Raw genomic sequence first — 23870 nt, forward strand, 5'->3', positions numbered from 1 at the left:
CAATGATACCAACAGAAAACGTACAGCAACACCAATGGAAAGTATTGCATTTGTTCTTTTTACTATACTCACTGATTTTGGAATGATTTTAAATATTTTGTTCCACCAACTGCAAAAAAATGCTTTCTTTGCTCTGAAACCATGGTCAAATAGTCAAATGGATGCCTTGATCATTATTTAATTTGTATGTTAACTGTTTTTTCATACATCAGAAAAACATTTGATATTCACAGTTAAATATATCTCTTTATGACTATGGTCAATATATTATTTTCAACAGGTAACCATGCAAATGTTTGGTTTGGAATGAGTACACATTAATGATGGTTCAGCTGAATGTTAGTTTCAGTGTATCTGGAGAATTAATTACCAAAGAACACTTTGGACTGGCTGGCTGGCTGTTTGTCGGCTGGATACTTTAAAAGGGTCATGGTTGTATGTGTCAGGAAAGGTCTCCCAGTTGCTCTCTTGGTCATAGGGTTTAGATGTGATGCTGACATTGTCATACCATTATGATATAATAACTGGCAGACTGGTTCATCCAGCAGTGAGTGTTATGAATCACAGTGGAGTGTTTGAACTAAGTCCTCTTATCCAAGGAGAAAAGTGGCAGTTGTGGAAATCAATTCTTTCCTCGACTCGATCGCTCTTCCCATCTCATGGGAAAGGAAGATTATTCTGACGACAGAATTGTACTCCAGAAAGTCCTTCAATTTGATTAGGAACCGGGAACCCAGAATCTATATGACACATATTGGTTGTATGGTGATGAAAATAGATGACTAATGAATGAGAAGCTGTGACAAACAGCTTCTCATTCATTTCGCTTTGAATGAAGTTGATTTGTTACAGATAATGAAATGCACTTTTCTAGCCATTACCGGTTTTGTTTCATGAAAAAATCCCCTCTCCCTCTCCAAGTACTGATAGATAAATGAAAAAAGCTGACTTCCGTCCTTTACTTATATGTGGTATAGGTGTGTAAGGGACAATGTTTATTTTAAACACACAAACTTCCAAGACCAGGCGACCGACCCTGTGCCAGTGTAGTGGGGGCTGTAGTTGTGCTGCTTCAGACCACAGATTATTCTGATTATTGTTCAGACCAGGCAGTGTGTGTTCTGTGTGTGTGTGTGTGTGTGTGTGTGTGTGTGTGTGTGTGTGTGTGTGTGTGTGTGTGTGTGTGTGTGTGTGTGTGTGTGTGTGTGTGTGTGTGTGTGTGTGTGTGTGTGTGTGTGTGTGTGCTCAAACCAGGGTGTGTGTGTGTTTAGACCAGGCAGTGTGTGTGTGTGTTCAGGTGGTGGGGTCCTGGCAGTGGGCGCAGTGGTCCATGTCTGTGGAGTAGGGCTCCACCTGGATGGTGACGCTGGTGAAGCCGAACTTGGTCCTCAGCAGCTCTGTGGCCTCCGTCAGCACCAGGTGGGGGTCCGCCCCCTCGCCTGGGGAGGAGGGGCTACTGAGTTAATCTAATCCCTACAAACAGACGTCTCAAACCTATTGTAAAGGCCCCGGTGTGTCCAAACTTATTGACTCATGGCTGGTCTGGGGGTCTACATCACATAGGCGGTCTTTTGGAAAGAGTTTACTTATGGAAAAAAAGTAAACTCTAAAACTAACCCTAACCACTAAATGGGATTATTTTTTGTTTATTTGCGAGGGCCTAAAGTGTAGTGACACATCATGTATGACTTTGCTTACTCAACCGCAGTGATGTCATTCGGTTGGATTTGCACTTTGTTTCAAAGTTTCCAGCTTAGTACGGGTCTGTAAAATAACTATTTCCGATGTTATTAAATTCTCCTTAATAACTTTTTTTGAATGATAACTCTGAGTCCAAAACTAATTATAGTGGAGGTCCACAAATCATCTAAAGGTAGAATGGGATGTGTGTAAACTGGAACGCCTTTCAGTAGTCTAGTGTATACTGTATATACTAGAGTAGTGCCTAGCCCATGTCTAGAGGGACTAGGGCAGGTGAGTAATGGTCTCTAGTGTGTATCCCATGTCAAGAACATGGTACCAGCAATATAGGTTGTATGAAATTGGAGAATAACATAAACCTCCCTCTGCCTTCAGAGCCTCCCTTTACTGACCTACGGCGAGGTGGACAGACACCAGGGAGCGGCCCAGAGTAAGGGCCCACAGATGGAGGCAGTGTGCAGCCTTAACAGCCTCCAGGGACAGCAGCACCTCCTTCACTGAGCTGAACTCAACCCCCTTGGGAGCCCCTAAGACCGAAACACAGAGCATTACCAACACGGCCATTGGATGGCAGCTTTACACACGAGGCCATTGGATGGTAGCTTTACACACAAGGTCATTGGATGGCAGTTACACACGAGGTCATTGGATGGCAGCTTTTTACATGAGGCCTAAGATGTCAGCAAGGCCAGATTGAAAGCAAAACAAAAAAGGTGATTTTGCCAAGCGTTTGGAGCCCTCAGGTGGTTCGGACGTGAGTGGGATGAGGAGGACAGTAATCGTGTATCTCTTGTCCAGTCTTACCCTCCATGAGGATCCTGAACACGTCCTTGAGGATGGTGAGGGTGGTCCCGAGGACGAAGACGGAGAACAGGAAGGTGCAGATGGGGTCTGCTATCTTATATTCAGGCTGAGGATATGGAGGAGAGGTGGATCTAGTCATGGTGAAGAGGAGCCGTACCACATACTGCCCTCTGACGCCACAAAACCTTCAACTGCTTTGGCTGTGCAGCGGAGCAGAAAGCCCAGGCACTGATAGGGGGTGTGTGCTCTGATGAGGAGTGTGTGTTCTGATAAGGAGTGTGTGCTCTGATGAGGAGTGTGTGCTCTTATGAGGAGTGTGTGCTCTGATAGGGAGTGTGAACTCTGATGAGGAGTGTGTGCTCTGATGAGGAGTGTGTGTCCGATAAGGAAACTGTGTTCTGTTAAGGATTGCCTAATTGTCTAAATGTCTAATTTAAGAAGATTCAGTCACCTTACAAAGGACTCAGGAAATCACCTTAAAAATTTACTGAACCCTCATACACAAGTTAAAAACATTAAAAACAGTAATAATAGATTTGAATAACAATAACAATTTGCATAGCAACATAGAAAACAGATCAATAATTTCATACATCAGAAAAACCGCCAATTGTCCAAAGAGCGGTGTTTTTGGGGGGCCATATGATGAGCTCTTCAGTGTTTTTGGGGGGCCATATGATGAGCTCTACAGTGTTTTTGGAGGGGCCATATGATGAGCTCTTCAGGGTTTTTGAGGGGCCATATGATGGGCTCTTCAGTGTTTTTGGGGGGCCATATGATGAGCTCTTCAAGGCAAGGCAAGGCAAGGCACTTTTATTTATATAGCACTTTTCTTGCCAATGGCAACCCAAAGTGCTTTACACAAATACAATGAAGTGTTTTCCATAATAAAAGGAAGACAAGACAAAATATAAAAATTAAAATGTATAAAATCAGATAAAAAACATAAATAAAGTGAATAAAGGGTTATGCATAAGGGAGAGCATATAAAACAGAAAATTAGTCTAAGAAAAGGCAACAGAAAACAGATGGGTCTTGATACTGGTTTTAAAACTGTCAATAGAGGGTGTAGTTCTGATTGAAATTGGCAGCTGGTTCCACAGCTGAGTAGCATAAAAACTAAAGGCAGCTTCACCGCTTTTGGTTCTCACAGTTGGTTTTGTTAAAAACAGTTGGTCTTGAGATCTAAGAGGTCTAGTGGGGGTGTGGTATTGGAGGAGGTCTACGAGATAAGTGGGCCCCATTCCAGTTAGTGATTTAAAAACAAGCAACAATACTTTAAAATCTTTTCTTTGACTGACAGGGAGCCAGTGTAAAGTTTTTAGTAGGGGTGTAATGTGGTCTGACCTCTTAGCTTTCATAAGGACCCTAGCAGCTGCATTCTGGATCAGCTGGAGCTGCCTGATATTTTTTTTGGGTAGGCCTGTGAGGAGACCGTTACAGTAGTCAAGCTTGCTAGAAATAAAGGCATGAATGAGCTTCTCCAGATCTGATTTTGTCATGAGATTTCTTAATTTTGAAATGTTTTTTAAATGATAGAAAGCTGATTTAGAAACTGACTTGATATGGCTGTTAAAAGTGAGGTCACTGTCAATTTGGACTCCAAGGTTTTTTACAGTGGTCTTAACCTGTAGTCCTTTGTTTGAAAGTAGTGACGTTAGTTCAAGCCTGTCCTTTTTGTTGCCAAATAAAATCACTTCAGTTTTCTTGTTGTTAAGCTGGAGAAAATTCTGACACATCCATATGTCGACATCTGCAAGACACTGATATAGGACTTGAAGTGGGGTTGGGTCATTGCGTGACAGAGATAGATACATTTGTGTATCATCTGCATAACTATGGTATGAAATCTGGTACTTTCGAATAATCTGTCCAAGTGGCAGCATGTACAGATTAAAGAGTAGAGGACCCAGGATGGACCCTTGGGGGACACCACATGTTAGTGGAGTGGAAGATGAGGACCAGTTACCAATAGTCACAGTGAAACTTCTATCTTCAAGGTATGACTTAAGCCAGTTTAAAACTGTGCCTGATAGCCCAACCCAGTGTTCCAGTCTATGGAGAAGAATGGCATGGTCCACTGTGTCAAACGCTGCGCTAAGGTCGAGTAAGACTAGCACTAATGCTCTCTGTGAGTCTGAGTTAAGGCGAATATCATTTAAAACTTTAATAAGAGCCGTCTCTGTGCTATGATATGACCTAAAGCCAGATTGAAAAGGATCAAGGCAGTGGTTATTTGACAGGAACTCACTCAGTTGAATAAAAACAATTTTTTCAATTATTTTTCTAATAAAAGGAAGGTTGGAAATGGGTCTGTAGTTATTAAGAACTGAGGTGTCTAGATTTCTCTTCTTAAGAAGGGGTTTCACAATGGCCATCTTTAAGAACTTAGGAAAAGATCCTGACTGCAGAGAAGTGTTTATGATCAGGAGTAGATCAGATGATAAAAGATGAGAAACAGTTTTTAAGAATTTGGTAGGGAGAGTATCAAGTAAACAGGTGGAGGAATTTAGGTTATGTATGGTCTTAAGAAGAGTTTCAGAATCAATAGAGGAGAAGTCAGACATTGAGGTGGGTTGGAATATTTGAGGGAGTTCCAGGTTATGACTGCTACATGTTTGAGAAGAAATGTTGGCCCTAATTCTAGAATTTTTTTCAGTAAAGAAAGAGGCAAAGTCATTACATGCTTTTGCTGAATGCAGATCGAGGGGGAGTTGACATGGAGGAGATGTCAGCTTTTCAACAGTGGAGAATAGCACCCGAGAGTTGTTGAGATTCTGGTTGATTATATTGGAGAAGTAGGTGTTTTTGGGGGGCCATATGATGAGCTCTACAGGGTTTTTGAGGGGCCATATGATGAGCTCTTCAGTGTTTTTGGGGGGCCATATGATGAGCTGTTCAGTGTTTTTGGGGGGCCATATGATGAGCTCTTCAGGGTTTGGTCGTCATTAAGGTCTCTACCACCTGTCATTCCAGAGCACGCACTTCAACACAGCTCGTCTTATTCCCAAATAATAAACACCGTTTTGAACCAGCCAGTCATAACATAATGTTCTCAGTTGTCAGGATGAAACTAATATCTCACATCATTTAAAACCAAATAATAACAGTTACGGCGAGCAGTAATGAAAGGAAGCCATTCAAAATATTTCATTACATTTAGGCAGGGCTCCCAGTGGAGACCCGAACAACGACGAAAAGGGAGATGATCAGTATCCTACTACACAGTCTGGTCCGTCCAGTCAACAGGTTCCTAGGTTTGTGTGGTAGGAAATGAAAGAAGCCCTCCTATCATCACGGAACCAGAAAACTGAGGAAACGCTAGAATCATTTAACTTTAAGGGGCAAAACATCGCAGCTGCATTTGTGTTGTAATTACGTGATATTTCACCATTCATGGGAGACTTCTTATACAGGAGTGTGTTCTGAGCGTGTGTTCTGTAGGGAGTGTGTGCTCTTGAGCGTGTGTTCTGAGCGTGTGTTCTGAGTGTATGTGTGTTCTGTAGGGAGTGTGTGTTCTGTAGGGAGTGTGTGTTCTAATCGTGTGTTCTGTAGGGAGTGTGTGCTCTGAGTGTGTGTTCTGAGAGTCTGTTCTGAGTGTGTGTTCTGGGTGTGTGTTCTGAGTGTCTGTTCTGAGTGTGTGTTCTGAGTGTGTGTTCTGAGTGTCTGTTCTGAGTGTGTGTTCTGAGTGTCTGTTCTGAGTGTGTGTTCTGAGTGTGTGCTCTAAGTGTGTGTTCTGTAGGGAGTGTTTATTCTGAGTGTGTGCTCTAAGTGTGTGTTCTGTAGGGAGTGTGTATTCTGAGTGTGGGTTCTGAGTGTGTGTTCTGTTGGGGCAGCCTGGGGGGCAGAAAGGGATGTTGTTTACCGCGTTGTAAACAACAGGATGTGTATCGTGACAGAAGGACGACCTACCCGGAAGAAGATGACGAGGGCGGCAACCATGACCCCGACACTCTGCAGCAGATCCCCGACCACATGGATGAATGCTGCGCGCACACTGGTGTTGTCATGACCACCGAGGAGTGTGTGGGAGTGGCCGTGAGCTGTGGAACTCCCACCGCTGTCATCTAGCTGGTGGTAACCTTCTCCGTGGCCGTGGAAGGTAGTGGAGTGGTGCAGAATATAAGCCATGCTAGAATGACAACGATATGAAAGTCACCATGTCTCATCTCATCTCATCTTCGTCCGCTTATCCGGGGTCGGGTCGCGGGGGGAGCAGCTCAAACAGGGGGCCCCAGACTTCCCTTTCCCGGGCCACATTGACCAGCTCTAGTCCTGGGTCTTCCCCGAGGTCTCCTCCCCACTGGACGTGCCTGAAACACCTCCCAAGGGAGGCGCCCAGTGGGCATCCTTGCCAGATGCCCGAACCACCTCAGCTGACTCCTTTCTAAGTAAAGGAGCAGCGGCTCTAATCCGAGTTCCTCACGGATGGCTGAGCTTCTCACCCTATCCCTAAGGGAGACGCCAGCCACCCTTCTGAGAAAACTCATCTCGGCCGCCTTGTACCTGCGATCTCGTCCTTTCGGTCATCACCCAACCCTCATGACCATAGGTGAGGATAGGAACGAAGATCGACCGGTAGGTCGAGAGCTTTGCCTTGCGGCTCAGCTCTCTTTTCGTAACAACGGCCAATCTCACGCTTCATAGTACCCTGACTCGCGAACAAGACCCCGAGGTACTTGAACTCCTTCACTTGGGCTAAGGACTAATTTCCTACCCGGAGTAAGCAATCCACCGGTTTCCTGCTAAGAGTCATGGCCTCAGATTTAGCGGTGCTGATCCTCATCCCAGCCGCTTCACACTCGGCCGCCAGCCAATCCAGTGAGTGCTGAAGGTCAAAGGGCCGATGATCCAATGAGGACCACATCATCTGCAAAAAGCAGTGACGAGATCCTCAGACTACCGAACTGCAACCCCTCCCCACCACGACTACGCCTCGATATCCTGTCCATGTATATCACAAACAGGATTGGTGACAAGGCGCAGCCCTGGCGGAGACCAGCACCCACTGAGAACGTAACTGACTGGCTGCCGAGGACGCGAACACAGCTCTCGCTTTGGGAGTACAGAGATTGGATGGCCCTGAGGAGAGACCCCCTTACCCTATACTCCCGCAGCACCTCCCACAGTTTCTCCCGGGGGACCCGGTCATACGCCTTCTCCAGATCCACCAAACACATGTAGACCGGATGGGCATACTCCCAGGCCCCCTCCAGGATCCTTGCGAGAGTGAAGAGCTGGTCCGTAGTTCCACGTCCGGGGCGAAAACCGCATTGTTCCTCTTCAATTTGAGGTTCGACGATCAGCCGAACCCTCACAATGTCACAATGTAATAAACATAATTAATAGTTTGGGATACAAGTCATAATGTATTTAATACCTTTATATATTCAGGCAGAATCATACGATTCCAAGTACTGATGTTTAGAACCCCCTAGACCAGCACTAAGAGTACTCCCTGAGGCCTCACAAGATGTTGACGATGACGGCGCCGCCAGAGGTTAGCAGCATCACGTGGCCGTTGATCTCGTAGTCGTTGCGTATGATCCTCTCGATGGCGAGGTACACCAGGACCCCCGTCACGATCCAGATGGACATGACGGACACCAGGGCCCCCAGGATCTCTGACAACAGGATGAAGAAGCAGAACCTCATGTTGTTTAGCAATGGGGAAGGAACTGGGTCCATAAACTAACGGAGGAAGATAGACCACAGCTCCTCAGAGTTTGAGACTCTAAGCCTCGTAGGTCACCAAATCACTGATAATAATGAGGGCGGTAGGCCATGTTTGGTCTCTCTTGTGGGGGTCACCTGCTTTTGCTATTCGTAATGAGGCTCAGTTGGATGCAGGGCTCGACCTCGTTGTCTACCGTAGCTCATTTCATTCTTTGTTTCAACGTGTAGGAGTCGATAATACTGAATAAAAAGAAAACTGGTTCCTGAACCTGATCTGTGCCAGCCGAAGCTCATGGTCTTTGTGGGAGGTCTGGACGAGATCCACAGGGAGAACAGGCTGACCATCATGCTCCCCAGGTCCGTCAGCAGGTGGGCGGCGTCTGTCATGATGGCCAGGCTGTGGGCCAGGTAACCTCCTGAAGGACAGGAACACATCAGTACAACAGTCTTAACCTCCTGGAGGAACACATCAGTACCACAGTCTTAACCTCCTGGAGGAACACATCAGTACAACAGTCTTAACCTCCTGGAGGAACACATCAGTACAACAGTCTTAACTTCCTGGAGGAACACATCAGTACAACAGTCTTAACCTCCTGGAGGAACACATCAGTACAACAGTCTTAACCTCCTGGAGGAACACATCATTACAACAGTCTTCACCTCCTGGAGGAACACATCAGTACAACAGTCTTAACCTCCTGGAGGAACACATCATTACAACAGTCTTAACCTCCTGGAGGAACACATCAGTACAACAGTCTTAACCTATGGAGGAACACATCAGTACAACAGTCGTAACCTCCTGGAGGAACACATCAGTACAACAGTCTTAACCTCCTGGAGGAACACATCAGTACAACAGTCTTAACCTCCTGGAGGAACACATCAGTACAACAGTCTTAACCTCCTGGAGGAACACATCAGTACAACAGTCTTAACCTCCTGGAGGAACACATCAGTACAACAGTCTTAACCTCCTGGAGGAACACATCAGTACAACAGTCTTAACCTCCTGGAGGAACACATCAGTACAACAGTCTTAACCTCCTGGAGGAACACATCAGTACAACAGTCTTAACCTCCTGGAGGAACACATCAGCACAACAGTCCTATTCTTCTTAAATGCTGCATTGGGGTGCACCAATTTAAAAAATCACACATCAGCAAATAATACCAATATTTATTGTGTTTTGTTTATTGTTGTTTATAGTATTTATAATTGGTAGTTTTTTTAATTGTTTATCTTTAAAATGTGTTAACTGTTGACCAAACTTCCCGTATGGGTTTATTGATGTGAGAAGGCTGTCTCCTTTTACAAAATGAATTTCAATCATCTCAATGCTTTTGTATCTTCTCTTTGAAAGCAACATAGAGGCAAACTGAGACTGCCTTCCTCCTCCTGTGACACTAGGGTTGAGATTCAAAGGGAACATAGAAACCAAACGCTGGCCAAATGGGCCCTCTATGGGTAAAAAAGGTTTTAAAAAGTCAGTTTTTGGCCACCGAAAACGTTGGATCCGTCTGGACGGTTGGCCAAAACGCACCAGACTTATGCGTTTTCACAAAAAAAGTGGGGCCTAAGTGTGAGTATTTTAAAACATTTGTTATTCTTCTTACAGGGTCCTGCAGCTGTGTCTACTACTCTTTGGGGGGTGTCTACTACATGTCAAGTTAAAAAGGCTGGTGTCATTTGCTGATGACTGCTTAACAGCATACAGGTAAGGATTGACTGAATACTATGATGAGCCCAAAGAGCCCCAGCAGGATCAAGAGCCGCAGGCTCCAGGCTACGGAGGCCAGCCGCAGGCTCCAGGCTACGGTGGCCAGCCGTAGGCTCCAGGCTACGGAGGCCAGCCGCAGGCTCCAGGCTACGGAGGCCAGCCGCAGGCTCCAGGCTACGGAGGTCAGCAGCAGGCTCCAGGCTACGGAGGCCAGCCGCAGGCTCCAGGCTTACGGAGGCCAACAGCCGCAGCAGGCTTCAGGCTACGGAGGCCAGCAGCAGGCTCCAGGCTACGGAGGCCAACCGCAGGCTCCAGGCTTACGGAGGCCAACAGCCGCAGCAGGCTTCAGGCTACGGAGGCCAGCAGCAGGCTCCAGGCTACGGAGGCCAGGAGCAGGCTCCAGGCTACGGAGGCCAGCAGCAGGCTCCAGGCTCCAGGCTACGGAGGCCAGCATCAGGCTCCAGGCCAGGGCCGACTGTAGCCCTATGGTAGCCCTAGGCGAGATGAGTTTTGCGCCCACCGAAAATACTATGACGGATGCTCAAGAATATGCTTTGTATGTAAAAAATCAAAGGCAAAGCATCTTACTTTTGCAACGTTTGGCATTCTGTCATCATTGACTTCGAATATAATGACCAGAATGGACAACGACGACCAACTAACGGCCTATCTTCTGTTTTTTTTGCACATTGTTTGAGTCGTATTCAGCTTTCAAGTTTATAGAATCCATATCATACCATAATCAAAACTTCTAGCAGTAGACCAATGGAAAGTAATAGCATGCACAGACAAAAACCAACTATTTGTTCTCTCTTTACCAAGGACATGCATAAAACCGACGTGGAACCATAAGAGGTTCAAGACTAGGTCCGAGGGTTTTTATTTTTCCACGTTCCCGCAACGCAATGACCACGCAAAGGCTTCGACGCAGTCGTGAACGTTTATGGCTCTGTGTCGGGTTTTAATAAGCGGACCAATCACAGCTCTTGCTGCTGCGTCGCCTCGACGGAAGGTTACGATTTTTGGGAGGCGCAGGCTGGCCCTTGCGGATGTGCTACCGGCCCCAGCAGCATATAGAATTGATAAGTATTCTTAATTGGAAATGCTGTAATTTCTTTAAAGTATAAGGCAAGGCAAGGCAAAGCTACTTTATTTATATAGCTCTTTTCATACACAAGGCAGACTGAAAGTGCTTCACATATAAACATTGTCATACAACAAAATAAAAGAATATGGAAGTAAAACAAAATATATGAAAACAATTAGTAAATAGAAGTGCAAAAGTAAAAAAACAGTCTCTCTGGTACCCACGCCGGGACTCCAACCCGACCTAAAGGAACTTGGTCCTTTCTCTGGGACTCCAACCTGACCTAAAGGAACTTGGTCCTTTCTCTGGGACTCCAACCCGACCTAAAGCAACTTGGTCCTTTCTCTGGGACTCCAGCCCAGATTGTGGGACTCCAACCCAGATTCTAGACAGAAAACGGGTCCCAAACCCTTATCCTTACAACAGACTCTCTGGTATCAGCTCATGTAGCTCTCTGGTAAAAATATAAACTAAAGGCAAAGTTAAAAAAGTATTTTAGCAATAAATTAGAAAATAAAGTTAAAGTTAATGTAATGTATAGGGATTTATAGGTTAGCAGCTTGATTATTAAATCAATTATGTAAGATAATTAATCGTTAATCGTTATCTTTTGTTCACTTCAACATGCTCTGATGCTATTTTCATCCATAGTAGTAAACTACATTCATAGACCTATAATTATCCCATTCTGTATATTGTTTTATCCCAACCGCTTTGTTTCGGAAACCTGCGAAAGAGTGATAGCCAACTGATAGAATGATAGCCTGCTATTAGAATGATAGCCTTCTATTAGTCATCGAAGGTCTCCTAAATGTGGAATGTACATCCACTTATCAAAATTGACATCACTATTTTACACTGATTGAAATCCAACACCATAATAATTTAATCATATCAATCATATGATACTTTGGTGAGGGTTCATTCCATACGTCTTTTTCTCTGCCGTGACTCTTATATTTTTGTTGTAACAGATTTAAATAGTTGAGCAGAACCTTTTATCCAAAGCGACTTACAAGTGAAGTACATTTGTCATAAGAAGTGCAACAATATATCGCCGTCGGTACAGAAAGGATGTTCATCGAACCAAGTGCAAGTACAAAAATCGCTAGGCTAACCAATTCCTCGTGTTACAGCAATGATAGCAGCTACTGCAGTTGCTACACAACTGCAGTACTATAATACAATACAACAGTACTATAATACAATACAACACAACACAATATAATACAGTGTACAATGGTGGCCAGAAGGGGGAGGGTGGCTATGCAGAGTTGAGGTGGACTCTGAACTGGTGAGTCTTGAGTCTTTTCCGAAAGATAGTGAGCGACTCTGCGGTCCTGAGAACGGCAGGGAGCTCGTTCCTCCACTGAGGTCCCAAAACCGAGAAAAGTTGTGACTTTGCTGAACGGCCTTTGCTAGCTGTTAGCGATGGCGGTACCAGACGTCCAGCTGAGGTAGTTGAGGGGAGGGATCGAGCTGGGGTGTGTGGCTTTAGCAATGCTTGGAGGTAGACAGGCCATCATCTTAAATTTGATGCGAGCTACTACAGGGAGCCAGTGGAGGTCCCGGAGGAGGGGGGTCACATGGGAGAACTTCGGTAGGTTGAACACGAGGCGCGCTGCCGCATTCTGGATGCGCGGCAAAGGTTTAATCGCAGAGGCAGGAAGTCCAGCCAGGAGTGAGTTGCAGTAGTCGAGGCGGGAGATGACCAGTGATTTGACTAGAAGCTGAGCTGCTTCCCTTGTCAGGAAAGGCCGGATTCTGCGGATGTTGTAAAGTGCAAATCTGCAGGATCGGGCCACCGCAGTGATGTTTGTGGTGCAGGATAACTGACGTCCAATACCACACCGAGGTTTCTGGCAGTTGAAGAAGGAGATACAGTGATGTTCTCAACGGTGACCAGTAAGTCCATGTGTGGGCAATCTTTCCCTGGGATTAGGAGGAGCTCGGTTTTGTTGAGGTTAAGCCTCAGGTGATGGGCAGTTGTCCAGGTGCTGACGTCCGCCAGACATTCCGATATGCGTGTTGCAATCAGGGCTTCATCAGATGAGGGGAAAGAGAGAAATAGGGTGTCGTCAGCATAGCAGGGATAGGAAAGCCGTGTGATGCAATTACAGAGCCCAGAGATCTGGTATAGAGGGAGAACAGAAGAGGCCCCAGTACAGAGCCTTGAGGGACACCAGTTTCAAGCGTGCACGGTTTGGACAAGGAGCCATTCCATGTCACTTGATAGGTGCGGTTCATCAGGTAGGATACAAACCAGGAAAGAGCAGATTCAGCGATGCCAAGTTCGGCAAGAGTGGCAAGGAGGATCTGGTGGATCACCGTGTCAAATGCTGCGGACAGGTTGAGGAGAATGAGAAACGATGAGGGGGACGAGGCTCTGGCAGAACGGAGTCACTGCGAGGAGAGCCGTCTCAGTGGAGTGTGCCTTCTTAAAGCCTGACTGGTGAGGGTCAAGCAGGTTGTTGGATGAGAGATAGGAGGACAGTTGGTTAGCAACGGCACGTTCCAGTGTTTTAGAGAGGCATGAAAGAAGAGATACCGGTCTGTAGTTCTGGATGTCGGTGGTATTAATAGTTGGTTTTTTGAGGAGAGGCTTTATTCTGGCAATCTTGAAAGACGCTACAACAATGCCTGAAGTGAGGGAGGAGTTGATAAGTGAGGTGAGAAATGGCAGGATGTCGCTTGAGACATCCTGGAGGAGAGAGGAGGGGATAGCGTCAAGGGGGCAGGTGGTGGCATGGTTAGATGTTATTATTCTGTTGACCTCATCAGAGGTGAGAGGGCTAAATTGGGTAAAGACAGAGGAGGGGATGGGAGGAGGTAGGATGGAGGCAGGGATAAAAGAAAAGCTAATGTCCTTCACTTTCTGGGTAAAGTAGGTAACAAAGTCATCAGCAGTGAGGCAGGAAGGAGGTGGGGTGAGGGAGGGTTGAGGAGGGACGAGAACAGGGAAAACAGTTTCCTGGGGTTTGAGGCGGAGGAGTTGATTTTGGTCCGATAGAAGGCAGATTTGGTTGTTGACACGCTAGAGGTGGAATCAGACAGAAGGAAAAGATAGTGAGATAGATCATTAGGACAGTCTGATCTCTTCCATTTCCTCTCAGCTGCCGGAGGAGGGGGGGGTGAGGATCGCGTTGGTCTGGAGTGGAAGGGACAGAGGGAATCCAAGGAGGAGGAGAGGGAGGATAGCAGAGTGAAGATTCATCTGTAAATAGTTGAGTGAATCGTTCGATAGAAGGTAGTGAAGACAGAACAGTAGAGGTAAACGTAGAGGGAGAAAGGGATTTGAGGTTACGGCGAGTGGTGACAATGTGGGGACTAGAGAGGAGGGGGGAGAGGACTTCAAGGGGAGAGAAAAATCAACAAAGTGATGGTCAGACACGGGGAGCGGGGTAACGGCGAGAGCAGAGGTGCCGCAGGACCTGGTGAATATTAGGTCAAGCTGGTTCCCGCCCCTGTGTGTGGGTGGAGAAGGGGATAGTGTTAAGTCAAAGGTGGCGAAAAAGTTCGTTAGTTCAGGTGAGTGCAACTTCTCTGGCAGGATGTTGAAGTCGCCGAGGATAACGAGTGGTGTGCCATCCTCAGGAAAGCAGCTGAGGAGGGCATCCATCTCGTCGTAGAAGTAACGGAGGGGACCTGGAGGACGGTAGATCACCACAATGGAGAGCTTGATAGGAATGGTGACAGTGACAAGCGTGGAGTTCAAACGCAGATCTGGCCAAGTGTTCTAGTGGAAGGACCTGGTAGGATCACATGGGCGAGATGAGGAGTCCGGTCCCTCCTCCTCGCCCGGATGGTCTAGGGGTGTGCGAGAATGAGTAGACGGTGGAGAGGGCAGCAGGAGTAGCAGAGTTCTCTGGAGTGATCCAGGTCTCTGTCAGGGCCAGGAAGTGAAGGGTCATGAGGGACGCGTAGGCTGAAATCAAGTCTGCCTTCTTGACCGCCGACTGGCAGTTCCAGAGCCCTCCCATCTCCTCAAGGTCAGTGTAAGCAAGAGTAGGTGGATGGCACAGATAAGACGGGTTACTGCGCCGAGCAGAGTAGCCATCTACGGGTAGAAATCCTGACAATGATTGAAGTACGACACATAGCTACAATAGGGCAGGTGGCCTCCCAGGGCTTCCTCCTTAGTCTTTGTTTCCCGGGTCTTCGTTTGCTGGATCCTGACGCTACTAATAGCTAGCCTTTAAATGGGCATGGTAGCTCAGGCAGACTTAGCTCCGCTGAGCTATCAAGCCTTTTGTTCCCCCCTTAAGTGGCAGAAACTAGCAAAAAGAACTACCGCTTAACTGATAACAACAGCACAGGTCTAAATCACACTGCAGTAACAGATTGAAAGTTAGAACAGGCAATTGTAATTCTAAACACTAGGAATCTTAGTTACCAAACTCACCTACAGCCAGATATGAGACAACCTACTTGTAAGACAAAATTTATTATATAGTTCAGGGTATACCCCAGGATATACTTCAGGGTATACCCCAGGATACACTTCAGGGTATACCCCAGGATACACTTCAGGGTATACCCCAGGGTATACTTCAGGGTATACCCAGTATATTCTTCTGGGTATACCCTGGGGTATACTTCAGGGTATACCCCAGGATATACTTCAGGGTATATCCTGGGGTATACTTCAGGGTGTACCCCAGGATGTACTTCAGGGTATACCCCAGAGTATACTTCAGGGTATACCCAGTATATTCTTCAGGGTATGTCCTGGGAGTTACCCTGAGGTTTTTCCGCTGTATTTCCAAGGGTAATCCAAGGGTATATCCTGTGTATAAGAGGATACCCTTGGTATACCCTGAGTACTTCCTGGTTACGTGGGATCTCTTTCTAGGATTACTTCACAGGAGATCCTCATCATGGTACATTGATAAGAATGTAGGAGGGCCAATGATGTTTCTGTTCAAGCCTTTATCGTCACTGCACACATGAAGCGTAATAGGAGATAATGGGGCTTTACGGTTATGGTTTTCTATAAATGACAAAACACGACAATAACAATATATTGGCCACCGTACAACATCACACTTAGGTACCTAAAAAACAATGAATAACAAAGGAGGTGAGGGATAGGCCTACCCCTGCTGGGATTATAGAGAACTGCATAACATAAACAGATTCCTTTACAATAACATAATATAAGAAATTCAGGTAGTAGGGGAGCTACAGATGACGCTTTATGTGCAGTGTGCACTTACACACAATATTTGATCTGTAGTCCGGCAAATAGACACGCAACACTTATAGCTTTTACCAAGCTATACTGATAAAGCATTTAATCCCATCCAACATACAAATAACCATTAAAGTACAACATATGAACTCACTTTATCACATGAAACCATAGGTGTGTCTCTGAATCACAGGGAGGGCCTGTCAGTTCTGTCTGCTGCCAGACAGAACAAAGAAACTGGGCAGGATAGATAGAGTCACCCTTTAATGAGGAGCATGTGTGGTGAGAGTGGGTGGGTCCAAACCATAATAGTAATAATAATAAATACAATTTATATAGCGCTTAATATGGTACTCTAAGACGCTTAAACACCTCCTCCCCCATGGAGGTGGAGGAGGCTTGCTGAATAGTATGGCTCTATTCAACACTGGGTATATCCTGGGCTATGTCCTAGACGATATTCTTGGGAATATCCTGCAGTAACACTGCAGGATATTAATACTGTTTATATATATATATATATATATATATATATATATATATATATATATTGTGGTCATATCAGGGTCAACATGACACATTGATAACAATAAATATCTAATCAATAATTACCCAGAAGACATGAATAAACAGCCCTTTCTGGATATTAAGTACAGCATGGTTACCAGGTCTATCCCTTCCTATACCATCATAAGAGTCATCTGAGAGCATCAGTATTAATCACATTCTGGGTGAAGTATTTTTGCTGTCTGTAAAGCTCTCACCTATGACCTCTCCGATCATGAAGACCAGGCACACAGCGGAGGCTATACAGAGCTTCTTCACGGCCAGTCGCTTGTCCCCCCTCTCCTCAGACTCCATGGCCTTGTTGCCATGGCAATGTAAACCGACTGGTCTCTGGAGCTTGACGGTGCCGGCCATCCCTCCATTCTGGGTACTAGGGTGTACCCCTTTGGAGTCTGGAAACGTGCTACAAGGGACGAAATGAGAATGGATGAGGTTAGACGATGTTCAGTCTTCAAAGGCAGGACCAAGCGATGGAGGCCCAGTGGATTGCACTGCTGCCTAACAGCCACCGTTTGTGGGGTTCAACCCAGCTGACACCAACAACAAAACAAACAATATGGATTTAGAAAAGGTAACCATTAAAGAGGAAATGAATTCTAAACTGTTTTTGGGGGGGTGGGGTTAAATGTGGTTATATGTATTTTATGATCGTCAACACAGTACTTCTTTTCCATTTGTTCAGTGTTGATAAAATACAACCTTCCTTAAGAGAAAGAGTAAAATGGCAAACACATTTTTTTTATATCTGATAGTCTTTGAATGTGTGTTCCCCTTAAGAAGAGAATATGATTCTCACTGCGTCCTGTGTATTGTGTAGGCTTGGAGGCTTGTGAGCCCATCCCCTGACACACTGCAGTAGTGCTTAAGCCTGATCAATGTAACCAATGTACTGAGGAGATCGCTGACCGGGAGGTTCTCCCAACGTGCACAGGTGCGTGGACGGTGCACACACAACAGCATGCTGAAACACAACGCACACGGTGCCATACGATAGGGCTCGTGTGCAGTGAGGACGACAACTGGAGATGCGGTTAATGAGGTGGAAAAAGATCATTCATCCCCCCCTCAGAGGAGATAACCACTGCTGAGCACCTACTCTATTACACGTAACATGCACCCACACACACATTCATACACACACATGCATGCACACACACCACACACACACACACACACACACACACACATTCATACACACACATGCATGCACACACCACACACACACACACACACACACACACACACACACACACACACACACACACACACACACACACACACACACACACACCCACACACAAGCACACATTCATACACACACATGCATGTACACACACTGACACAAACACAAATCCATGCACAGACAAACATGCACGGACACACATACACACACACACACACATGCACGCAGACACACACACATGCACACTGCCAGACATGCTGTGCATGTGTGTGTGGGTGTGTGAGCATATCTGGCAGTGTGCGTGCATGTGTGTACATACATGCAAAGTAGACACAGATAAACTCATCAAGCCAGACCCGCACCCACCCACACATGCTCTCACACAAATACACACACACACACACACACTGAAGCCAGCATGCGCGCATACACTTCACTCAATTGCGAACCCAGACATACATACACAAAGACACACGTAAACAAACACACACACACACAAAATACTCAAACCGTACTGTTTAAGATGGATTAATTTATTGAGGATGTATTTATGATATATTTGTAATCATGCAATGTCATCCTAAATGTTCAATATTTTTATAGTTTAACATAAAAATACTCCCTACTACGCCTTATATGCTTGAATTTAATGAGCTTTGTATGATATAATAATGTTGCAGTGTCAGTTTAGTGATGAGAGAGCTTAAAGTCGGTCATTATGTTAAACCAATAACCTGGACAGTGCGTAAAGTCAATGTAAAAGGTCTGCGTCTCAGAGAATGGACTCCAGGATCCCAGTGGACTAACAGCTGTCACCCACTGTACCAACAACCGCGCTGCATGCTCCCAGTATTCCCATTAACCAAACTGTAACTAACAAGGGATATTCATTAAGAAATGATGTGTTGTATGCTGGGTATTTCAGTTCTGTAAACAGAGAGACATATTGATTGAGACAGCTTTTTGGTTGGTTTACGGATTATATTAATACTCCAATAGTTTTTCCATGTGATACAGCCCTACCACAATTAACCATAACCATATATTTATTCAACCTCAGGAAAAGAGTCCAGGAACTACATCGGCAAATAATTTGTACCTTTTTTTTCTATTGTAATGTTTTTATCTAAATATCCCACAAGTACAGCCTGACACTATGCACTGGCCTCTCAGGGACAATGACCTGCAGTATCTCGTGTGTGTGTGTGTGTGTGTGTGTGTGTGTGTGTGTGTGTGTGTGTGTGTGTGTGTGTGTGTGTGTGTGTGGGGGGGGGGGGGGGGGGGGGGGGGGGGGGGGGGGGTATGAATCTGGCCAGCCATCCCTCGCAGGATCTTATCAGACCAGGTCAAGCATGCTATGAGCGTCTCTCTCTGATTGAGTCAATCAAAAGAATGAGAATCATTTAATGTCCCGGTATTGTAACAGGCCGAGAGGTTATCTGGAGTACGCATACAAAATATTGAATATAAAAATATAATAATATAATATAATACTGATGCAATATTACCATCAGTGATATTTTATAGTATAATACTGATGTAGCGTTACAATCACTGTGATGTATAATATAATACTGATGTAGTATCACCATCAGTGATGTGTATGATATAATACTGATGTAGTATATATACGTATATATATCCCTTTTGTTTGATTGTCTGTAATGTAAAAAACGGATCAATTATTATTATTATTATTATTATTATTATTATTATTATTATTTTTATTATATCCATTAGTGATGTGTATGATATAATACTGAAGTAGTGATATGTATGATATATGCAGTATTACCATGACACTGATGTTGTATAATATAATACTGTTTGACATTCAAATTGATTGGCAATGCAGGGTACTGCTTTGTATCTTCTGATACCAATATTGTCAAAATAGAGAAAAGGCCAATATGTATAACATTAAGCAAGAGGAAAGTCCCTGTACGGTTTTCAGGAAGTTCTAACATTATGGGATGACCCACTAATATGACACTGAATTCGAGATTCGACAAATTGGAGAAGGCGGGTGACTATATGTATGCCAATAAGTGACAGAAAAGAACAACGAATATGCAAGGCCTGACACGAGGCCGTCACGGGCCTTTGCAGTAGAGACGCTAGACTAACCACACAGTCCCTATATCAGCTACTGCGGTAGAGGCTGCGGAAGTCCCGCCGTCACGGGGACATTGGTACCGAGGTGACGCCGCCAAGCGCGCGCGCACACACACACACACACACACACACACACACACACACACACACACACACACACACACACGCACACATATATATAGCCTATATATATATATATATATATATATATATATATATATATATATATATATATATATATATGTATATATATATGTATATGTATATGTATATGTATATGTATATATATATATATATATATATATATATATATATATATATATATGTATATATATATATGTATATATATATATGTATATATACATAGGTAGGAAAGGGGTCTTTCCTATCTGTTTGGACCTTTCGGGGCCCTCCTGGGTCCTTTGGGTTGGGAAACTAATCGGGGTTCATTGGTTAGAGTTGATTGACGTTGGGGTGTATTTGTGAATCTTGTGTTCATGTTGCGTTCTTTGCACCATTACTGAACGTTTTACGGTTGTTGAACGGTTTGCGTGTGTTTTATTGTATACCGGTTGGTGTTCATAAAGGCAGCCAGTAGGTAGTCGTGCGGTGTGGGCGCGGAACATGCAGTGAATTGCTGAACTTGGGCCCCCGTCTCGTCCTTCCGGTGCTGCTAGTCAATTTATATATATATATATATATATATATATATATATATATATATATATATATATATATATATATATATATATGTCTAATATATATAGCCTATAAAATTGTTCCTCTTGTTTGTTGAACATACTGCAAAATAAAGATAATGTGTTTTTATTTATATTGAAATATCTATTTTATTTGCTAAGTCAAATATCTATTGACCTAGCCAATAATACATTTTACAGAGTTTCCCTCCACAGGCCTTAAGAGCTAATTAAAAGAGGTGATAAAGGCCGTATAGACCACATGAAACCTGTCTCTTCATCCTGAACGTCTGTCCTCGGGGAAATGGGCTAATGACACATCACGAGCTCTCCCTGGAGTCCTCCGCTCCATCCGTCCCCCGCTCTCCACAGAGCAGCAGAGCGTGGACCTCATTTGCCGCTTCGCCCTGCACCACAACCCGCCGCCTAGAGGCCGCTCCCCTGGCTGAGGCTCACATAAAGCCACCATTACCTTTACACTTGAACCACTCATTGGATTCGTGCCAGTGTATTTATTTAAATCGTCGTAGGCCTACTTCCACTTTTAATTGTCCTCACATGTCCTCTGAAATCAGAGGGTTTCGGGGGAAATTCTATATTCAAATGTAATTCATGGATGGGCCCGCAATCTCTTTAGAGCAGCTGTGGCAGCTTATGTCGTAGGCTACGAGTCCTTCTATTTCTTCCACACAATACATATACATTAAATCGATCAATATGCAACAAAACAACTGTAAATTAAGCACTGTAAATGCACTGTGTCTTTGCACTACTTTTGTGTTTATTGAAGTCTCAGGTGACTTTTCTTGTGCTTCTCTTACAAATTGTATTAATTTTATATTATGCATTGTTGAAGGGTGTCTGATGCTCAAGCTTGTTGCTTTAATTGGTTTTGAATATGACAAATAAACCGTCTTGAGAAACAGCCACATCCTTGTTTAAAAATCATGCATCTTGAAATCAATGCATTGTAATTGACTACCGTTAACAAAAAAGGTTGGGAACCCCTGGTTTAGAGCTATTGCTGATGCACGGAGCAGGCAGATCATGCCAGGTCTTTAAATGCAACACCGAGAGAAATATATTTGATCAAATACCTTCAGAACACGAATACGCATGCAACACAGACTGGAGCTTTATCTTGGTTAACACAATTATGAAACATGCTTTCATATCTCACCCCTTCGATTTCAATGAATCCATTTGAGCATTTTTGTCATGAATGAGTTGCGATTTCTCCGTTTGTGTCCGGTTATTATCCATTCTTCCAGAGGGAGTCCGTTCTCTTTCTAATGAAGGTGGGTTTCTGCAGATTCTTCTTCAATTTGACTGTCCGCTTAAATGTGTTGGACGACGCAGGAGAAGTTATCCTTGGTTTGGAACGTCCTCCCGTACGTGCCTCCCGTGCGAGGCTGATGCAGGGGCGGGCTCCAGACCCGGGACGCGTCTCCCTTGAGGTGTGAGGCTGATTGAGGGGCGGACCCGGGACGTGTCTCCCCTGAGGTGTGAGGCTGATTGAGGGGCGGGCTTCATACCCGGGACGTGTCTCCCCTGTGTGTGAGGCTGATTGAGGGGTGGGCTCCGGGCTCCAGACCCGCACTTGTGTCCCCTACTGCTTGAGGCTGACTGAGGGGCAGGTTGGACCATGATACAGAGCACGCTCCACTACAGAAGCAAGGGGTAAAAACTAAGATAACCTTTTCAAACAAATTCATAATTTCTTCCTCTTTGAGCCTGTCCAATTTGCCTTGAACCTTCGCCTCTACGTATGCTGGGCATTATTAAAATGACATGTTGGAATAACAATTTAAATAATAGTTGGTATTTTGTAATTGTTGTTTGTAATTGTAACCCATTTTATCTGTGTGCAAATAACTAAATGTAATTTATATATTTGGCCATTTGTATTAAAAACACTTGCCTACGTGTCTAACAATTAAATGAGGATATAGGGCATAATAAGTTATATCACGCTTGTATTTACTTTGGTTAGCAGCAGTTTTTCTTTCTAAAGTCTGCAGACGGTGGAATGATCCGTCTCACTTTATTTACTTCGGTAGGCCTACATAATAGTTTAAATCAATCATGCTGTTGGAGGACCCGATGCGTGTGTTGGGCTATTATCATGTGGGCAACTGTAGATATACACTTTTAAATATCCATTTTTGAAAGCTTCATCCACTCGGTCGTACTCAGTCCCTTTCAGGTTCTGGTTTACTGCCAGGCTCTGAGCCAGTCTTCTTCGGTCGTAACTCCGCCCCTATCAGGTTTTTGTTTCCGGCCCGGCTCTGAGGCTCCTCCCCCGGAAGACCTTCCCTAACAGGACGACTGGATCCCAATTACCAAGCTCCCAGGAACAGTGCATACTTCCGCAATCCACCAGTCCTCAGCGGCCAGTATTGCAGCTGTTTAAGCGGGCTTCTGGGCCCCTTGATTCAAGGGGCCCAGAAGTAGATATCTCCGTTCACTCCAATACAAGTGGGGAACAGGAATTTGTCTCCGCAAAAAATGACTGGATATCAATCCAAGGCTCATAATTATCTTTATGCCATGTACTAAAATTTTTTTTTCTCTTTTCAAAACGCCACCTCAAGCGTTTTATTAGCCGTTTTATGTTATTATTTTTTGCTGGAGAAGGAAGGGTGGGCAGCTGAAAGGAGTCGTAGTGAAACAAATGTTGTTCGGCCCGGCATTCGAGAGGGCCTAGAGGCTCCATTAACTTCTCGTGTCCGTGGTTTTTCCTTTTACTTAACATGAATGACGTTGATGGTTTTAAGGCACTGTGGTGACTTTTTATCACCAAAAGTGTTTTAGTGATAAAGGGATTTGTAGACTGGTTCAGCTGCTGCTCAATGACCCTCACATTCCTCGGCTTGCGATTCACCATTTATTGATCCATTTATCCAAAATATCCAAAGACAAAGAACGGGTGCATTAATAGCCTAATAAACATTTCACTTGGGTTAGTATTTCATTTTTCATTTGCTTGTTTAGCTATGTATGACAGTTAACAATGTTGGTGTAGGCCTATTACAAGTATTTATGTGGGTAGGCTACTCCAACCTCGTTGCTGATCGATAATAATAATAATAATAAATTCAATTTATATAGCGCCTTTCAAGGT

At 44.6% G+C, this 23870-nt stretch overlaps 1 protein-coding gene across 1 annotated transcript; it reads right to left on the reverse strand.

The window, feature by feature from the left end:
- Nucleotides 1–1218: 1218 nt before the first annotated feature.
- slc30a2 (solute carrier family 30 member 2) lies at nucleotides 1219–22267 on the reverse strand. The gene is made up of 8 exons (XM_030344400.1): nucleotides 21927–22267; nucleotides 16948–17153; nucleotides 8451–8597; nucleotides 7976–8129; nucleotides 6418–6637; nucleotides 2506–2611; nucleotides 2094–2228; nucleotides 1219–1439 (listed from the first exon to the last, which is right to left on the reverse strand). Exons 1-8 carry the CDS (start codon nucleotides 22007–22009, stop codon nucleotides 1294–1296), a joined length of 1197 nt encoding a protein of 398 aa, XP_030200260.1. The 5' UTR covers nucleotides 22010–22267; the 3' UTR covers nucleotides 1219–1293.
- Between the last annotated feature and the right edge of the window lie 1603 nt (nucleotides 22268–23870).

The sequence above is a fragment of the Gadus morhua genome, chromosome 21 (genome assembly GCF_902167405.1).
Source record: "Gadus morhua chromosome 21, gadMor3.0, whole genome shotgun sequence".
Classification (NCBI taxonomy): Eukaryota; Metazoa; Chordata; class Actinopteri; order Gadiformes; family Gadidae; genus Gadus; species Gadus morhua.